This window comes from Ovis aries, chromosome 1 (genome assembly GCF_016772045.2).
Source record: "Ovis aries strain OAR_USU_Benz2616 breed Rambouillet chromosome 1, ARS-UI_Ramb_v3.0, whole genome shotgun sequence".
Taxonomy (NCBI): domain Eukaryota; kingdom Metazoa; phylum Chordata; class Mammalia; order Artiodactyla; family Bovidae; genus Ovis; species Ovis aries.
Window position 1 is genome coordinate 127,065,182 of NC_056054.1, and position 19,128 is coordinate 127,084,309.

Below are 19,128 nucleotides of genomic sequence, written 5' to 3' on the forward strand. Positions count from 1 at the left end.
ATGGTGTTGCTGTTCAGTTGCTCAGTCATGTCCAACTCTTTGCAACCCCATGGACTGAAGCTCACCAGGCTTCCCTGTCCTTCACCATCTCCTGGAGCTTGCTCAAACTCACATTCATTGAGTCAGTGATGCCATCCAACCATCTCATCCTCTGTCGTCCCCTTCTCCTCCTGCCCTCAATCTTTCCCTGCATCAGGGTCTTTACCAATGAGTCATCTCTCGTATCAGGTGGCCAAGGTATTGGAGCTTCAGCTTCAGCATCAGTCCTTCCAATGAATATTCAGGACTGATTTCCTGAATTTCCCGTAGGATTGACTGGTTTGATCTCCTTGCTTTCCAAGGGACTCTCAAGAATCTTCTCTAACCCATAGTTCAAAGGCATCAGTCCTCTGGTGCTCAGCCTTCTTTAGCGTACAACTCGCACATCCATATGTGACTACTGGAAAAAGCATAGCTTTGACTATACAGACTGTTGTTGGCAAAATAATGTCTCTGTTTTTTAATATGCTGTCTAGGTTTGTCATAGTTTTTCTTCCAAGGAACAAACGTCTTTTAATTTCATGGCTGCAGTCACCATCTGCAGTGACTTTGGAGCCCAAGAAAATAAAGTCTGTCACTGTGTAGTGAATGGTGTAGCATTTGCATATAACCTGTGCACATCCTGGTGTATAATTTAAATCATCTCTCGGTTATTTAAAGTACCTAATACTAAGTAAATGCTATGTAATTTATTGTAAATAAAACGTAGATGCTATGTAAAAAGTTGTCATTAAGCGGCAAATTCAAGTTTTGCTTTTTGGAACTTTTGGAATTTTTCCCGATACATTTGATCCTCAGTTGGTTGAATTTGCAGATGTAGAACCCGTGGATATGTGGATCTGATGCCACACTTCAAGTCTTTGCCAATATGCATTTTCTTTTAATGCTAAGCAAAATACTGATGGCAGATGTGACATGATTGTGTATTCCCAACGCTCACCGAATTTACATTAAATGGAAATTAGCAGCCTGTCTTAGTAATTGGAGTGTGACCTGTTTGCAAGCAGCTTTTCTCAACAGGCCTGTCCAGGAGGGTGTCTAAGGCATTGCCCCAGGGTAACTGCACCCTGGGTGATGGTTGGGCGGAAGCCACGCAGACATGAAACCATCAGGATCTGGTGCACATCTTTTAAGAGCATCTTTTTATAAACTATTTGATCATGTAATTTTTTTCACATCTCTTCTGGAATCAATCAAATTCAGTATCAATTGCTCAAACTTGTCTGGGGATAAATCTGCCAAAAGCTTTAAGGGGACTAATAACAATGTCACAAATTCCTGACAAAGCAAAGAAACTAACTTTTGGCAACTGTATCATTGAAGATGAGGCTTCACACTGGAAAAGGACCAAGTTCACGCTGCATTGTCCGTGCGAAGCAGCATGGACCCCATCCATTGCTCCTATGTTGCTGTGCGCCCCTTCCCTGAAAGGAGTTTTATGTATTTTTAATGGGGCAGTAATAACATTATTAAAAATTAAACCGCAGGTGTACTTTCACTAATATACTTTCCAAGTAGTTGGCTAATTAGAGATCTGAAAAGCCCATCTTTCATAATTGTTTTTTTCTTCTTTTAGAAGACTTTATTAGGTGATGGCCGATAAGAAATTTTGCTCCAGACCAAGAGGGAGAAGGATCTAAATGGGAACATGCCCAACCTATTCTAATCAACATGATTCAACTGAACTGTAATAGTATCAAAACAATTGACTTTTTACCATTCGAACTTAATTATTCTACAATAGGCAGGGTAATGCATGTTGCTTCCTGCTTAAAGCAATTCTGCAAACGACAGCTTTGAAGGATGGCATGAAGCAATTTTTTTTTCTCACCCACAATTTGTGAATATTGTTTTAAAACATCATTAAGTCAAATAACCACAGTCTAATTAAGTCTCTTGTATTTTTGAGGCAGTTTCATGAAATGCCATGGGATTTATTTGACTCATTTCTTCACTTGACTGGAAATTCTTGAGATGCTGAGTGAATCTAAGCCCCAGAATCCTCATCCTGAGGAAATAAATGCTGCAAAGCATTTGGGTTGAAATAGTATTGCTTAATGTGATGTTAGAAAAACAAAACTGAAGGACTTACTCAGCAGTTCTGCCAAAATATCATGATATTGCTTTAGGCAAATCCCATTTACTTCTTTGTGCTCCAGTGGGCACAGTTGCAAAAGGGTTAGTTAAGAAGTTGTAGGTAGATGAGCACTTGGGATTTAAAGTATAAGATGCTGTCAAAGAATAAGAAAAAGACCCTTAGAGCTCAAATTAAAAATAATCTTTTAAAAAGCTACGTTTACTTGCTCAATGGGTAAGAAAGTGGTATGTTTGTCAAGAAAAGAGTAAATTCAGCAAGTCTCCTGGAGCTGAAAGCAGTAGGTTGAATAGAGAGACGAAAGAGGGGACTTAGTTCCATATTTAAAGGATTTCTAAGCAAATTGATTCATTAGAGACCTGGATATTCCTCCCTAGACTGGCCATCTTTCTGCTTTGACTTTCAGAAGCGCAGTGTTCATTTTCAAATAGGTCCAGGATGGATTCCTAAGACTGTTGCATGCAGGCTTCTGTAAGTAAGCATGGCCTGAGAATTCGGGCAAATTTCCAAACCAGACAGAGGAAGGACTAGAATGGTTGAATCTCAGATATTATCCCATTCAATATCTTCATTTATATAAGACACAGAAGACCTGTGAGGTAAAATGATTATCCTAGAGAACAGAAATCCTGCTATGTGCCAGGAAACCAAAGCTACAGGGCACCGAACTTGAGCAAAATAGGGCTTTCATAGTATGACAGAGGGCTTCCCCCGTGGCTCAATGGCAAAGAATCAGCCTGCCAATGCAATGCAGGAGGTGGTGGTTCCATCCCTGGGTCAGGAAGATCCCCTGGAGAAGGAAAAGGCAACCCACCCCAGTATTCTTGCCTGGGACATCCCATGGGCGGAGGAACCTGACTGGCTACAATCTGTGGGGTTGCAAAGAGTCAGACAGGACAGTGCACACATGCACGCCAGAACCACAGAAGTCTCTGACACTGGAAGATTCAACAGAGAAGAGCTCTGTTCCAAAGAATTTCTAATTAAAGTATGTAATTTTTACATCTTCCAAAGTTATAGTATTAGAGATAATTTTTTATGGAAAATTTTACTCAGAAATTCAGTTTAACTCATAAGTTGCTGTTGTTTAGTCACTCAGTGGTATCTGACACTGTGACCCTATGGAATGCAGCAGGCCAGGCCTCCCTGTCCTTCACCATCTCCCAAAGCACGCTCAAACCCATGTCCACTGAGTCGGTGATGCCATCCAGCCATCTCATCCCCTGCTGTCCCCTTCTCCTCCTGCCTTCAGTCTTTCCCAGTACCAAGTATGTACTATGGATACAGTATGCGTGCAGCACTGCAAGCTACAAGAAGTGAGGTGAACAGTGAAAGCACATGATGAATACTACACTGCCCCTGCCTCTAAGGAAGTCATAAGCTGCAGGGAAATATGCACACCTAATTGTAATACAAGACTGTTGCAATACAGGCTAAAATTGTATATAAATATAATACTATTTAGTCCAAGAGAAAAAGGTATGTATTCTGACTGAAGGGATTGGGGATGGCATCAGAGAAGAGAAGACATTTGAACTGACCTTGATAGATTCTTTTGGTGTTTCAATAAATATATAATGAGTACTGCTTACTAGGTGTCAAGCCCTATCTTTGGTGATGCTAAGCTACTAAGTCGCTTCAGTTGTGTCCGACTCTGTGCGACCCCAGAGACAGCAGCCCACCAGGCTCCCCCGTCCCTGGGATTCTCCAGGCAAGAACACTGGAGTGAGTTGCCATTTCCTTCTCCAATGCATGAAAGTGAAAAGTGAAAGTGAAGTCTCTCAGTCGTGCCCCCATGGACTGCAGCCCACCAGGCTCCTCCGTCCATGGGATTTTCCAGGCAAGAGTACTGGAGTGGGGTGCCATTACCTTCTCCGATCTTTGGTGATGGGGATGGAGCAAAATAAATGTCCATCCCTGGCCTTGGGAGGCTTACACTCTAAACAAATTTGTAAATTATGAATATGTACAGACTCTGTGAAGGTATCCCCAGGGTTGAAACATAAGTTTCACATGTAGCCTTTGGGGTAAAACACAGCTAGAGATGGGGAAAATAAGGAAACAGCAGGGAAGAGAAGTAAATACTGTGTTAGAGAGGTGGGGGTTTATTATCTAGACAATTGAAAATATTGTTTCAAGGAAGGGCTCTAAAGAAGATTCTGAAACAGCTGTGTACATACGTTCTTTTGTAACCCCATGGACTGTAGCACATCCGGCTCCCCTGTCCTTCAGTATCTCTTGGAGTTTGCTCAGATTCATGTCTATTGAGTCGGTGATGCTAACCATCTCATTCTCTGCTGACACTTTCTCCTTTTGTCTTCAATTTTTCCTAGCATCAGTGTCTTTTGCAATGAGTCAGCTGTTCTCATCAGGTGGCCAGAGTATTGGAGCTTCAGATTTAGCATCAGTCCTTCTAATGAATTATAGAAGGAAATGGCACCCCACTCCAGTATTCTTGCCTGGAGAATCCCATGGAGGGAGAAGCCTAGTGGGCTACAGCCCATGGGGTCACAAACAGTCGGACACGACTGAGCGACTTCACTTTCTTTCTTTTCTTTCTTTCTTCTAATGAATATTCAGGGTTAATTTCCTTTAGGATTGACTGGCTTGATCTCCTTGCAGTCCAAGGGACTCTGAAGAGTCTTCTCCAGCACCACTATTCACAAGCATCAATACTTTGGCACTCAGCCTTCTCTATAGTCCAACTCTCCAATCCATACATGACTGCTGGAAAAACCATAGCTTTGACTATAAGGATCTCTGTTGACAAAGTGATGTCTCTCCTTTTTAATACACTGTCTAGGTTTGTCATAGCTTTCCTTCCAACACTATCATGACTGTTTTGCAATAGCACTGAGAAATGTCTGGAATTCAGTGTAAATGCTTCTAGGTCTGGCAGCAAACAGGAGTTCCTGGACCATGGGCAAAGTGCTGAAGCCTCCAGGCTTCATTCAGCTCCGCATTAATGTATGACCTTTGGAATGTGTGGCCATACCAGGAATCTAATCTCTCATCAGGATAGTGCTCCACTGAGGGAACACTGGCAATAATCAAATTGGTTTGGGGTCATGCTAGGGATTGATTCGAGATTTCAGAAGAGGACCTGTGAGGTCAGTGTGACCCCAAGAACAATCATAGCAATCAGGATCTTTGGGAACAAATCTATTTTCTCGAGGAGAGCACAGACTTTGAAAAGACTCTGTGGATCTCTTTTGCCTATAATACACCAAGTATCTTCTCCCAGAGGCATCTGTATTATTTCTCAAAATTTCTTGGGATATAAGAGTACAGGATTGAATCAATATATGCCAAAGTGCATGATAGCAGATTTTGCTAGATCAATATTTTGCTGAGAGACTTAAGTGTATGCTTTTTTTCAAATGTTGTTTATCTTCGATGACTAGTTCCATCTCCATCTTCTAAAAACTTCACTGGCTATATCATCCACACCTATAAATAATTTTTCCCAATTCCATAAAATTTTATCAGTTCCACTCATTTACTTTTCAATTTTATATAATATATGCTCCCTATACATATGTAAATGATAGACAAATACACGATAGATAGATACTGTGATCGCCAAAAAGTTCGTTTGGGTTTTTCTGTAACATTTTACAAACAAACTTTTTGACCAACTTGATAAATGGATTGACTGCTAGACAGACAGACAGATAGACAGATAAACAGATGGGTACCTTAATCATCAGACTGTGAAGTCTGTCACTGAAATCGAGCTCAATAATTGTTTGGTGACTGGTAATTTTTGGTGAGATTATTCAACAAATACAGGTAGGATAGGGTCCACAGAACTGACAAACTTTGAGCCCTGTTTCACTAATTCTCACAGTATAGTATGAGGACCTTCTTCATGGTTGCAAAAGCCAGTGGAATGCTTATTTAAAAAATGCAAATCCCTGGCTCTCACATCAAACAAGTATCTCAGTGATTTTGTGCTCATTAGAATTTGACAGCCACTGCATTAATGTAATTGATGATGTAGTAAGGCAGTTAGTTTTTCACTGACAAGCGGCATAAAGGAAGGCTCTGACACAGAGCAAGGATCACTGCAAAACAGTCTGTGAGTGATCTTATATCTGTTGGGAGAGTTGAGGAGTTTTTAACTAGGTCAAGATAAGAAAGGAACTAGAATTTTATTGAGCTTCCATCTGATGGTCCTGTTAGAAGCTTTGAAGAATTATCTCCTTTAATTTTTACAACTAGTCAAAGACAGTGTTAATTTTTGCAAATGGATGTTGAAGAAGTTAAGTAATCTGCTCATAGTGAAAGTGAAATTGTTACGTCCTCAGTCTTGCCCTACTCTTTGCGACGTACAGAGTCACCCAGCTAATCTCACATCATTTGATCCCAAAGTCAAACTATTCCTGATGTACCACTCTCAGACATCAAAACATGCAAACAATTGAAATGAACTATCACTCTGTTGAAGCACATCTTATTTATAATGCTGGGTCTATGACTAAAATTTGTATACGAACAATATATGAAGACCAGTGAAGTGCCTTTTAGCAGTATTTTTAAATTTTTTAAATGCAATAAGGGATTTTTTTGTTTGTTAGGCTACTAAAAGCATATTAATTTATGACTGTATTAAATCTTCCCATTTTACTTGAAAACTTCTCCTTTTTCAGTTAGCTTTCTGGACCATAAATTGATTCTGTCACATGTTGCCATGTGCTTTCTAAAAGTCAAGACATTATTGCTACCTCAGAATAAGAAAAAGAGATATGCTTGATGAAAAATAAGGAAGACAAAGATACTGAAGAGGGAGGAATCAGAGAGGGTGGTCCAGGAAGAAAGTTCCAAGGAAGGAGACTCATTGTGCCTGGAGATAAAGGGCTTTAAAACATGTTCCACCGTCTTTTCAGTTTTAAGTCAGCAAAAGTCACCAGCATTTTCAGTAAAGAGTCAATGAACAGCCACACACAGGTAAATCCAAAATGGAAATCATAGGAAATAGGACCATCCTGGGACCCATTTAATCCACTGCAAGCAAGTAGAATGAGGTTCTGAAGAGCAATAAAGGGCAATCATAGAGAGAAAGTTGGGGCATTTTAGCCAAACTAGCAGAAAACCAAGAGTTCAGACACTTTCTAGACATTACACTTGCCCTGATATAAACCACCATATGGCAGAAACCAGCACAACATTGTAAAAATTTCAAAACTTTGAAAAAAAGCAAAATGAAAAGCCAAAGAATTCTACGTGCAAATTCCTGGGCTGGGAAGATCCCCTGGAGGAGGGCATGGCAACCCACTCCAGTATTCTTGCCTGAGAATCCCCATGGACAGAGGAACCTGGAAGGCTACAGTCCATGGCGTCAGAGAGTGAGACACAACTGAGCGACTAAGCACAGCACAGCACAAAGAAGGAACTACCCCGAAGAGGCCCCTGGCTGGTTTATTTTGACTCAGGCTGTCATCAGTCTCCAGCTATATGATACCAACTTTCAGGAGAGGCTGCTCTGCAGAGAGGAAGCACAGAAACTGAGAAGTAGGACCCTAGAAGCTAGGGCAAAAGCTAGGCTTTTGTCTTTCTGATTAAACCTAGCTGATTAAAGTTGGGTCAGTTTGGGTGACCCAGGCTTCTAACATGCCACTGAGTTTCAGGGAAGTCAGAATTTTCATGCTGATTTAATACTTGCATTTATAATTTCTTTTTTTAAATCTTTTTAATTTTCTTGGCTTGAAAATATCCTCTCCTTTTGACCCATATGTGAGGATTTACAATGAGAGAGATTAGCCCACCCATCTTCATTTTCTTTCCCATGACCTTATCTATAGGAATGAGAAATGATGCTGGAGAAAGAATATGATTCAGACATGGTTTTGAATCCCTCAGATGCATCTTACCAACTGTAGGATCTCTTTCCTCTTCGTTAAAATTGGAACAATCCTATTTACCTTGACTGCCTCCTGTGAGAATCAAAGGAGGTAATATATCACTTAGCAATAGTCAATATATAACTTTGTAAAGTTATCAACATGACTTTCATACAAATGTAAACATATGCTGTGAAAACACTGATAGAATAATAATGATGGAAATAAATTCCTTAATGATGGAACCAAAAGGACAGTGAAGCTGGTTCAAAGAGAAGTTAAAGAAAGAGTGATTATATAGTCCATCAAGAGAGGCTAAACTGAAAAAAGAACTCTGGGTTAGAGTCAAAACTGATTATTGTCCTACAGGACAATAAAACCATAACCTTTGAGGTTATCTGTTGTACCAGACATAAATTATTTGTATCTCTATTGGACAAAAAGTTGACATGTTAACATAATTTCAGTCTTGACCCTGAACAATAGGAAATAGTAAAACAAACAAAAGAACGAACCCCTGGAGAATTAAATCATCACTGGGTGAGCCTGTTAGACAATGACCCTGAATGACCTTCAAAGCCACATGCAGTCATCCTTCTGTTTTATTTCCAAGTTTTAGATAATTTTCTCAACAATCCCTCTTGTATCATCAATAATCTCTGAAGATTATTCACGTTACGAAAAGTCTGGAGTCATTGTGTTTGGACCTAATTAATGTACGTGGGTGCAATAAGAGCTTTGATTAACTACTTAAGCTTCTTTGTGTATGACCAGCAAATTCAGAGCTTCTGTTTAGCAGCTGCTAAGGTCATAAAATTAACTTCTACATGGAAATTTCAAAAGGTGTCTCTGACTGTATTTTCATAAGCCTCTCTTTTTTCAGAGGTGTTTCAGTGGCTCTTATTGGAATATTAATTTCCTCTTGCTTCTTAAACAAATCACCATAAACTTGGTGGTTTAAAACAACACAAGTTTATTCTCTTACAGCTCTGAGGTCAGAAGTCTGACACATCTCACTGGGCTACTGTCAAAGTGTTGTCAGGATGGGTTTCTTGTGGACACTCAGTATCCTTGACTTTTCCAGCTTCAAGGGTGATGGGGCTCCTGTAGTCTTTGTTTTGTGGACCATTTCCCCCATCTTTAAAGCTGGCAATGTAGCATCTTTCAATCTCTTTCTCTCTTCCCTTCTCCTTCTCTCTATCTGACGTCTCCTGGATCTCTTTTATAAGACCTTTGTGAATACACAGGGCCCACCAGACAAAGCAATATGACCTCCTCATTTTAAGATCCCTTACTTAATAACATCCCTTTTGCTACATTCTAGCTCTAGGGATTAAAACATGGACTCTTGGGATTTGGGAACCATTATTCACCCTACCAAGCACAGATAAAAAACTAAACACAAGAAACTCATCTCCACAGTACCTACATATTTTGGTGAATTTTTTCGAGTGGCCCAAACTCTGGTACATTTCCTGTCCTGCCAGTAAATGACCTTCTTCATGGGATTCTATAAACCATGGAACAAATAATAGGTGGGTTTCTTAAGAGGGCTAGATCTTGATTTTAAATATGAAGAGCAACACTTGTTTCTTATTAGTGGGTTTGCTGTACCTAATTAATTGAGATTTGTTCTCAGGTGTGGCAACCTTGGCAGGAACTTACTTATAGAACCAGTTTGTCAACCTCTATCCTGGTAAAAACAGAAGACAGATGTTTACTGATCTTATGCAAATAATCGCATTACCATAAAAACTAGTGAGTTGACACTGAATTCTGAGGAGTAAGGGGAAATAAATTACCATATAAAGAATGTGTCATTTATAGGTGATTACATTGAAGGTTAAAGATAAAGGATATACCTTCCTCCCTGAATAGAGCATTTAAAAACATATTGGCAATACTCAAAATCAAATAATCTCAGTTAGATTTACACCCACTATTCATTTAATCCTCTTTATGTTTTATATATCCAGATGTTGGGTCAGCATTCTGCATTCATAAGGTCTTCTATTCCAGACTTACTAAAAGGAGTCCTGGAAGTCCCTGCTACATTCACAGTTGGCTAAATGATATCACTTTAAACTCTAAAGCCTGTACCAATGGCCCTGCTTCCTAAAATACCAACAGGTAAGAGTGTCAGGTGCCATTTTTCCATGACGTTCTGACAGTGCTATTCTTTGAAAAAGATCCAGGTATCAGCCTATAGCATCCAGCAAAGTCTTCAGACAAACATGAGAATAAGGCAGAAACCACTTGTTGATGATGAGAACAGATGAGCAGATTACACAGGGGGTAAATTATGAACTTTTATCTCTTCTTTTAAGAGCAGATTAAGTACTCCGAGACCAACTGTCATTTTAAAATAAAACTCTTAACATTCATATAGCATTTGGCATAAAAGTACTCACAAAATTAAAATATGTCCCCTGGAAATTCCCTGGTGGTCCAGTGGCTAAGGTTTGGCACGTTGACTGCCAGGGCCCAGGTTCAATCCCTGCAGAGGGGAACTAAGATCCCTCATGCTGTGCACATAGCCAAAAAAATAATAAAATAAGTATCTTATTAAGAAACTTTGTTAAAACTGAGCAAACTGCCAAATTTTTGACACATTTCTTGGCTTTCTTCCCCAGACTCATTACGTGCAAGTATTACGCTTCAGTGCAAATAAGAGTTCCTTCAAACCTTCTCTACTAGCTACACTGATATTTTTCTGTTCATTATACTTTCTCATAATTTGGTATATCTTTTCTCTTTACCTTATAGACAAAAGGATACTCCATTACTTTATATATATAAGCAATGCCCTAGGACCACATATATCTTTTAAACACTTTTTCAACATAGTAAATATAAACATATTCATTAGCATGACCAAAAGGTACAACATTTTTGTAACATATAAAAATAACAATAATGGTATATGTGCATATATGTGCATACACACAAAATGGTGACTATGTGTCTATATTATCTTATTAGAAATTACTTAGATTTCTAGAAATTATCCATCAATTAATTTGATTTAACATTAGTTCAAGGTCTTAAATTTAAGAGAGGAACTTGGAAATTTTGCTTAAAGTAATAATATCACAAAGCATGCTAGGCTTACCTCCCTTCACTATCTCCTAGAGTTTGCTCAAACTCATGTCCATTGAGTCGCTGATATTATTGAAGCAGCTCGTCCTCCATCACCCCCTTCTCCTCCTGCCCTCAGTCTGTCCCAGCATCACTCTTTGCATCAGGTGGCCAAAGTATTAGAGCTTCAGCATCAGTCCTTCCAATGAATATTCAGTGTTGATTTCCTTTAGGATTGATTGGTTTGATTTCATTGCTGTCCAAGGGAGTCTCAAAAGTCTTCTCCAGTACCATAATTCAAAAGCATCAATTATTTCATGCTTAGCCTTCTTCATGGTCCAACTCTCACATCTGTATGTGACTACCGGAAAAACATGCAAAGTGCTTGCCTATAGTCTTAAAATACCCACTGATCCCTAGACCTGGTCATGGCCCAAACCAGGTGCTTCTGGGCCACAAAGAGCTCCCCTAACTATGCACTGGAAATAGCGTTGCGGAGACAGCTCATGGTCTGCAACCAGACGTGGATCCGCTGGTCTTTACAGCCAGCTTTGGAAGACAAATAGCTCAAGCTATGTGTTAGGCACGATATTTTCAGTCTGATATGCTTGAGCAAAAATCAGAATCAAAACAGAATCAGAAGAAAAGAAACAGAAAGGGGAAAAAAATCATAACAGAGAAAAGCGCATTCTATCCAGTTCTCAAAAAAAAAAAATTACATGTCTTTCAATAGGAAACTATTTACTCCATATACAAAATGAGAAAATTGTGTCAGGATGTGTCAGGGAATATTCTAGTTCTAGGAATGGGGCTTTTTGTTCTTTTACATGTTTAAGTCCCCTTTAGGACAAAAAAAATGAAAGAGATCATTTTAACTAAGTGAAGTTAAAATTGACTCTTATAAGAGTTAAATGCTAGCCACTTTCTTCCTCAATACTAAAATTTTACTTTACTTGGACAATGTGTATCATCTTGAGAAAGAGCATACAAATGAAAAAGCATAATGGAAATGTTTGAAAATAATGAAAAACTTTCATTTTTCTTCTTTCATCTCTTGATTTTTGTCTCTTGACCATCAAATAACATATCTTATAAGAGGAAAGAAAGTCACAACATTTGACTCACTTGCTATCAGCAGTTGTTATCAAGAGGTCTAAAGCAGAGTAGAAATTAAAGCGATTTCCTAAAATAGGGACAATAGTTTAAGTATTGTTTTCAGCTAAGTATACTATAATTGTCTTCTGTGCAAATGCTTCTACATAAGGCAAGCAAATTGTAATTATGACTAATATAATTATATATCATTATCTAAATTGCATATGCTTCAGGCTTGTCTCAGAAAATGGATTCCTCATGGATCTTATTCATCAAAGTCATCGTCTATTCACCCTGATCAATAATGCATTGGTGTTTCAGTAAATGCTTATCCACAATTAGTTTGAAAAACAACAAAAAAAGAATATATAAGAAATATTCATCTAGGGACGGGAAGCAGAAGCACACAGGTAATTGTGGCAGTTAGGAAAACTGGACTTTGAAGGTCAAAAGATATTTCACTTCAATAAAGGACTAGGCAGGGTGTCTTTATAGATATTGAGGCTGGAAAGGAAGCATTGTTAGAGCATGAAAAGGGGACTTTTTACCACTTGGATGAGCAGGGAAGAGAAATGAGAAGTGGGAATTACTCTGCACCACTGATTGGAACACAAAATTCAAGAATATAACCAGCACCACAGAATCCAAACAAAAGAACACAATAGACACACTTAGTGGAAATAAAATTGGATTTCTGAACTGGGTTTTAAGACCTTGCTATGAACTATATGCTACATCAAGATATAAATGCTACCAATTTCTGTACATTTTCAGAAAGCTCCATAAACTCTGGACAATGTATCAAATTGACTCACAGCATGACCCCCATGAAGGAAAAGTTGCCTCTAGGAAAAAGCTTTCTGAAAATCCTACAGAACTTAATGGAGATAACTACATCCTTCCAAACATATCAGGAGGAAGGTTGGAAATACATGTTTTTAGAAGCATGAAGAAGGGGTTTGAAAACTGACTTAGTCCAAACCCTTAACACAGTAGAGATTTGCACTGAACCAAAGTCATAGACAAATTGCTCTCTACTCTCACACAGCTGCTATAACCCTAATGCAATAGCTTATTTAGCAACTCTCAGTTAACCCATTAATCTATGAAGCCAGCCTTTGACTTGCAAAATATAGAGGAGTGACCTGAGTACAGAAAGTAGGATTGGGATATGATGAAGAGAAAAGAGAAATTACAAAGTCAGGAGGTGTGTCTAAGTACATACAAGAGGAGGCTCCCTGCTTGTCTTCCATATTGATGTGTTTGTCCTAACGCAGAGAATGAGATTACCTATATCTCAGAGAGTTTAACAACAGGCGCTAGTATTGACCATAAAAATACACATCACTTTTTTAAAGTAGGAGCTAATGTTTGGCATTATGGTCTCTCTTGGCGATGAACTCTGAAGGCCAAGTTCTATTATTGCAAAAAAAAAAAAAAAGGATTTTTCTGTATGTGTCATAGCACTTTAACTCACATCTAGTTTGTCCATATAAGCAGCTTAGATGAGAGGTGTAGGCTTTTCCTGTCCACACATCATTTCCTGACATTAATTTGATTTATCTTCCAGCATTATCAGGTGATAAAGTATACTTCTTTATGATATCCATTCCATCTGAATGATAGCCAGAAAATATATTTTGTGCTGTGTTGGTTCTGGACAAGTTGATTCCATAGCATATTCTTTAGGTAAAACTTGAGTAGCAACATTATCTTAAGAAACTCTATCTATCTGCTATAGAACTCCTTCTATTAATACTTGATGGTATTCATGGTGTTCAGGTTGTTGAGACAGGGAAATGAAGGAACTGTGCTGTCCCTGTGTTCATACATAGAAATGAGAATACATTTCCGTAAATTTTGTTCTGTGAGAATGACCCACTAACCAGCCTTCTGCTCACAATCTTGAGCCATTCTCCTTCAGTTCTGCCAAAATGTCTTGCTGTAATGCACACCTGCGCATGACACTCGTGGGCTTGAAACACTCCAGTGATTCCCAAATGTCTGTGGAGCAAAGTCCAAGCCAATGAGCGTGACTCGCAACACCTTTACAAACAGGACCCTACTCTCCTTCCCAGGCTCATTTCTCATCATTCCTTATCTCCCACGATGGATCCATCGCAGATACAACTTGTTTTGTGTTTCAGATTTTACTCAGGCTGTGAATCTTTGGTCAAGTAACTTCTCATCAAGCTCTTCCCAGGTGGATCAGTTGGTAAAGAATCTGCCTGCAATGCAGGAGAACTGGGTTTGATCCCTGGATTGGAAAGATCTCCTGGAGTAAGAAATGGCAACCCACTCCAGTATTCTTACCTGGAGAATTCCATGGACAGAGGAGCCTGGCGGGCTACAGTCCATGGGGTCGCAAAGAGTCAGACACAACTGAACGACTTAACACAGCACAGCATAGCACACTTCTCATCTTTTCAGAGTTCAGGCCTTCTTTCCTCAAAGTACATTTCCCTGCCCCTTTTTTTTCCTTCCAGTTGGATTAAGTAGGATCCATACTTCTTTCTTCAGTTACTATGTGCAAATTTTTTATCCTCACACGGTGTTTCATTGAAATACATTAATGTGCTTATTCCTACTAAACTATAAACTACTAGGTGTTCTCTTTCTTGATGCTTCTTGTCACCAAGAAGATGAAAACCAGAAACACCAATGATGGAAGCCCCAGTCCCAACAGTCAGAAAGATTGTTTGTTCCTTGTTCTATTCAGGCCCTCAGTGGATTAGATAATGACCTAATGCTCTATTGATTCAAATGGAAAGAGCCTCACAGACACACCTGGAGATGATGTTTAACCAGATAACAGCATACTATGACCCAATCAAGTTGACCCATAAAATTAAGCATCATAACTACAAGTTTAAAGTCAAGGTTAGAGTCATTTATAGGTGACATTAATTTATTATACACTTTATGTGTTGAGAGAAATTGCATAAATAGGAAAAAATATTTCAGAACAATGAATTTGATGTTAATTTGTAAAACAAAATACAGACGAGACCAGAAAAGACTACCCCTGTGAGTACTGACATTAACAGTGACGAAAGCCAAAGTCTAGAGCTTTGAATGTGGGGAAGAAAAATAAGAGATGGCTGTAAAAATAATCTCCATTAAAACGCTGAATGCTTTCAATGTGGTAAGAATTATATTCAGTTCAGTTCAGTTCAGTTGCTCAGTCATGTCCGACTCTTTGCGACCCCATGGACTGCAGGACGCCAGGCCTCCCTGACCATCACCAACTCTTGGAGTTCACTCAAGCTCATGTTCATTGAGTTGGTGATGCCATCCAGCCATCTCATCCTCTGTCGTGCCCTTCTTCTCCTGCCCCCAATCCCTCCCAGCATCAGGGTCTTTTCCAGTGAGTCAGCTCTTCTCACCAAGTGGCCAAAGTATTGGAATTTCAGCTTCAACATCAGTCCTTCCAGTGAACACCCAGGACTGATCTCCTTGCAGTCCAAGGGACTCTCAAGAGTCTTCTCCAACAACACAGCTCAAAAGCATCAATTCTTTGGTGCTCAGCTTTCTTCACAGTCCAACTCTCACATCCACACATGACCACTGGAAACACCATAGCCTTGACTAGACAGACTTTCGTTGGCAAAGTAATGTCTCTGCTTTTGAATATCCTATCTAGGTTGGTCATAACTTTCCTTCCAAGGAGTAAGTGCCTTTTAATTTCATGTCTGCAATCACCATCTGCAGTAATTTTGGAGCCCCCAAAAATAAAGTCTGACACTGTTTCCACTGTTTTCCCATCTATTTCCCATGAAGTGATGGGACCGGTTGCCATGATCTTCATTTTCTGAATGTTGAGCTTTAAGCCAACTTTTTCACTCTCCTCTTTCATTTTCATCAAGAAGCTTTTTAGTTCCTCTTCACTTTCGGCCATAAGGGTGGTGTCATCTGCATATCTGAGGTTATTGATATTTCTCCAGGCAATCTTGATTCCAGCTGTGTTTCTTCCAGTCCAGTGTTTCTCATGATGTACTCTGCATAGAAGTTAAATAAGCAGGGTGACGATATACAGCCTTGATGTACTTCTTTTCCTATTTGGAACCAGTTTTTGTTCCATGTCCAGTTCTAACTGTTGCTTCCTGACCTGCATATAGGTTTCTCAAGAGGCAGGTCCATTTAAATCTCTCAAAAATCCTGTATGGATTAACACTTAACCCTGAGATAACCCAGGTTTAGATTAAGTAACTTGCTTGAAGTCATACTTCAGAGATTTAAAACCAGCTCTGCGATAAACCCATACTCTTTCCACTGCATTGCTTCTGCCTCTTGGTCAAATGGGTAAATATATTCAAGAGACACACATGGCATGAACTCTATGGATATAGTATAGCTCTCAGGATCTTTTTCACATCTTACATACATCTAATGAATTTGGTAAAGTCGGGAGAGGGAAAATAGCTAAATGCATACAAAGGACTGAGTTCTTTATCCTCATTTGTAAGTAAACTCAAATTAGGCAAGGTTATCACGAATAACCTAATGATTGAACCTCACAACCTCTGGGGCCTTATTACATGAAACGACCTAAGATCTCCATTGTGAGTTCTCTGAAGAGCAGACTACTGTGTTTTATCTGTTTTATTTTATTTTGTTTGGCTGCACTGGGTCTTCATTGCAGTGCGTGGGCTTCTCTAGTTGCGGAACTCAGGTCCTAGGGCAAGGGTATCCAGTAACTTTAGCATGCAGGCTTAGCTGCACCATGGCATGTGGGCTCTTAGGTCCCTGACCAGGGACCAAACCTGTATCTCCTGCGTTGGAAGGCAGATTCCTAACCACCGGACTACCAGGCAAGTCCTAAACTACTGTGATTTTTAATTCCTCAAATGATGTTGATATATGTGGTAGGCTGAAAAGTGGCTCTCCCAAAAGATGCCCATGCCCCAGTCTCTGGAATCTGCCATTGTTACCGTATATAAACAAACAAACAAAGAAAAAATTGCATATGCAATTAAATGAAGTATTTTTCTTTAAATGGCGTTTATTTCTCACAGTTCCGGAGGCTGGAAGTCTAAGATCAGGGAGGCAGAAGGGTTGGGTTCTAGATGAAAGCTCTTTCTGGCTTGCAGATGGCTGCCTTCTTCTTGTGTGCCGCTCTCATGTACCTTTCCCCACCCGCGCCCCAGTTTTCTGGGAAATAAGTAAAACATACTTCACTGTACAGATCTGGGCTTTCCAGGTGGGTTAGTGGTGAAAATTCCACCTGCCATCACAGGAGACTCAGGCTCTATCCCCGGTCAGAAAGATCCCCTGGAGAAGAAAATGGCAACCTACTCCAGCATTCTTGCCTTGGAAGTCTCATGGACAGAGAAGCCTGGTGGGCTGCAGTCCTAGAGATCACAAAAGACTCAGACACGACTTAGCAACTAAACAATCACTGTAAAAGTCTAAGATGAAGAGCATAATGGTTTGATTTACATATATAATGAACTGATTACCACATAGATTCAGCTAGCATCCATCTTTTTTGTGTTTTTGTGTTATTTAGTATTCTTTTTTCTCCACTTAAACTACTCCCTTTAGTATATCTTGTAAGGCAGGACTAGTGGTGACCAACTTCCTCAGCTTTTATTTGCTCAAAAAAAAAAAAAAAAAAAAAAACCCTTGGTCAATGAATTATGTCCTTTTCTTGAAGAACAAAAAGGGGCTTTACTTCACCTGGGCAGTCCCTTGAAATGGATTTGGATTGACCTTGGAAAACCAAATACTGTGGCTTCCCAGACTTTGTTTAGTCCATGGGAAGACCATACAGTCAATCTTTCTATACTCTCCCATCTAAAGTGCCACTGTTACAGATTTGACTGATGTGAAGATGTTAGAACTGAAGAAATAAATGTGTGCTGATAAAATAGTGAAGTGTTCCGCTATCAAGTTACTGAACTAACACAATGGTTTATAACACCGTGATGAAACTGAACAATTGGATACTGTGATTAATTTGAGGTATTACAACTTTGACAGTGTTAAGGATTATAAGTGTTAAACAGTAGCACCATGTTCCTTTTGTCCATAGGCTCAGTGGGATGGCTTGACTGGGCGTATCACCTTCAATAAAACCGATGGCTTGAGGAAGGATTTTGACCTGGACATTATTAGTCTCAAAGAGGAAGGAACTGAAAAGGTAACCTCCTTGATGATGAATTTGGAAATTACAAAGGAACACCTCTCATGCATTTTACTTGCACAACAAGTATGGGAATGATGAAGCTATTTTCCCAGGCTATTCGTTTATGTCCAGTTTTCTAGCTTACTCTCTCTGATCTGCAAATTGATGTTGATGTACTAGATTCTTAAATTGTGTGTGTTATCAACGCAATGCTAATGGCTACATAGTGCTTGGCATATTTACAAGCATGATGCTGTTATTACATACATACAACGCTAGGGGTGGGGATCATTAGCCCCTTATTTCACAGGTTCTAAGAAATTGAGTTCAGACTTGGAAAATCAGAAGCTGTCAATGATTTATCTTTGGAATGACACCCAAGGGTCAAAACTGAATTTTATTTGTACTCCATTTTGAGATGGGTGACAGAGGACAGAATGAAGCAGAATGTAAAAGGCTTACTGAAGCAAACTAACTTTACATCCTTAATTTTATGGGGAAATTTGCTTTAACAATGTATTTTAATGTTGATTTTGATTTTAGGATTATTATAGTTGTCACTCTCAACCTCTCAATGTTTCAAGTTACTATTTAGGGCAATGCAAATGGAAGCTATTTAATTGATTAATAATAATAGTAATAAGGACTTCACTGGTGGTCCAGTGGTTGACTCTGCACTCACAGGCAGGGACAAGGGTTCAATGCCTGGTCAGGGAACTAAGATCCCACATGCCACAAGCATAGCTAAAAGATAAAATAATAATAATACAAATATTTTAAAAATAAGAATAATAAAAGAATTTGCCTTCTCTTTATTACACCAATTTAGTATTCACAATATATACTGTGAA

General features: G+C 39.2%; 1 protein-coding gene across 6 annotated transcripts in view; it reads left to right on the forward strand.

Annotated features, from left to right (window-relative positions):
- GRIK1 (glutamate ionotropic receptor kainate type subunit 1) overlaps positions 1–19,128 on the forward strand; it is a 467,772-nt gene that overhangs the window by 382,743 nt on the left and 65,901 nt on the right. For all 6 annotated transcript variants that reach the window (XM_042229760.2, XM_042229778.2, XM_027978475.3 and 3 more), the window contains exon 8: positions 18,185–18,292. In XM_042229760.2, the coding sequence (XP_042085694.1) occupies positions 18,185–18,292 (108 nt within the window). The remainder of the gene's footprint in view (positions 1–18,184; positions 18,293–19,128) is intronic.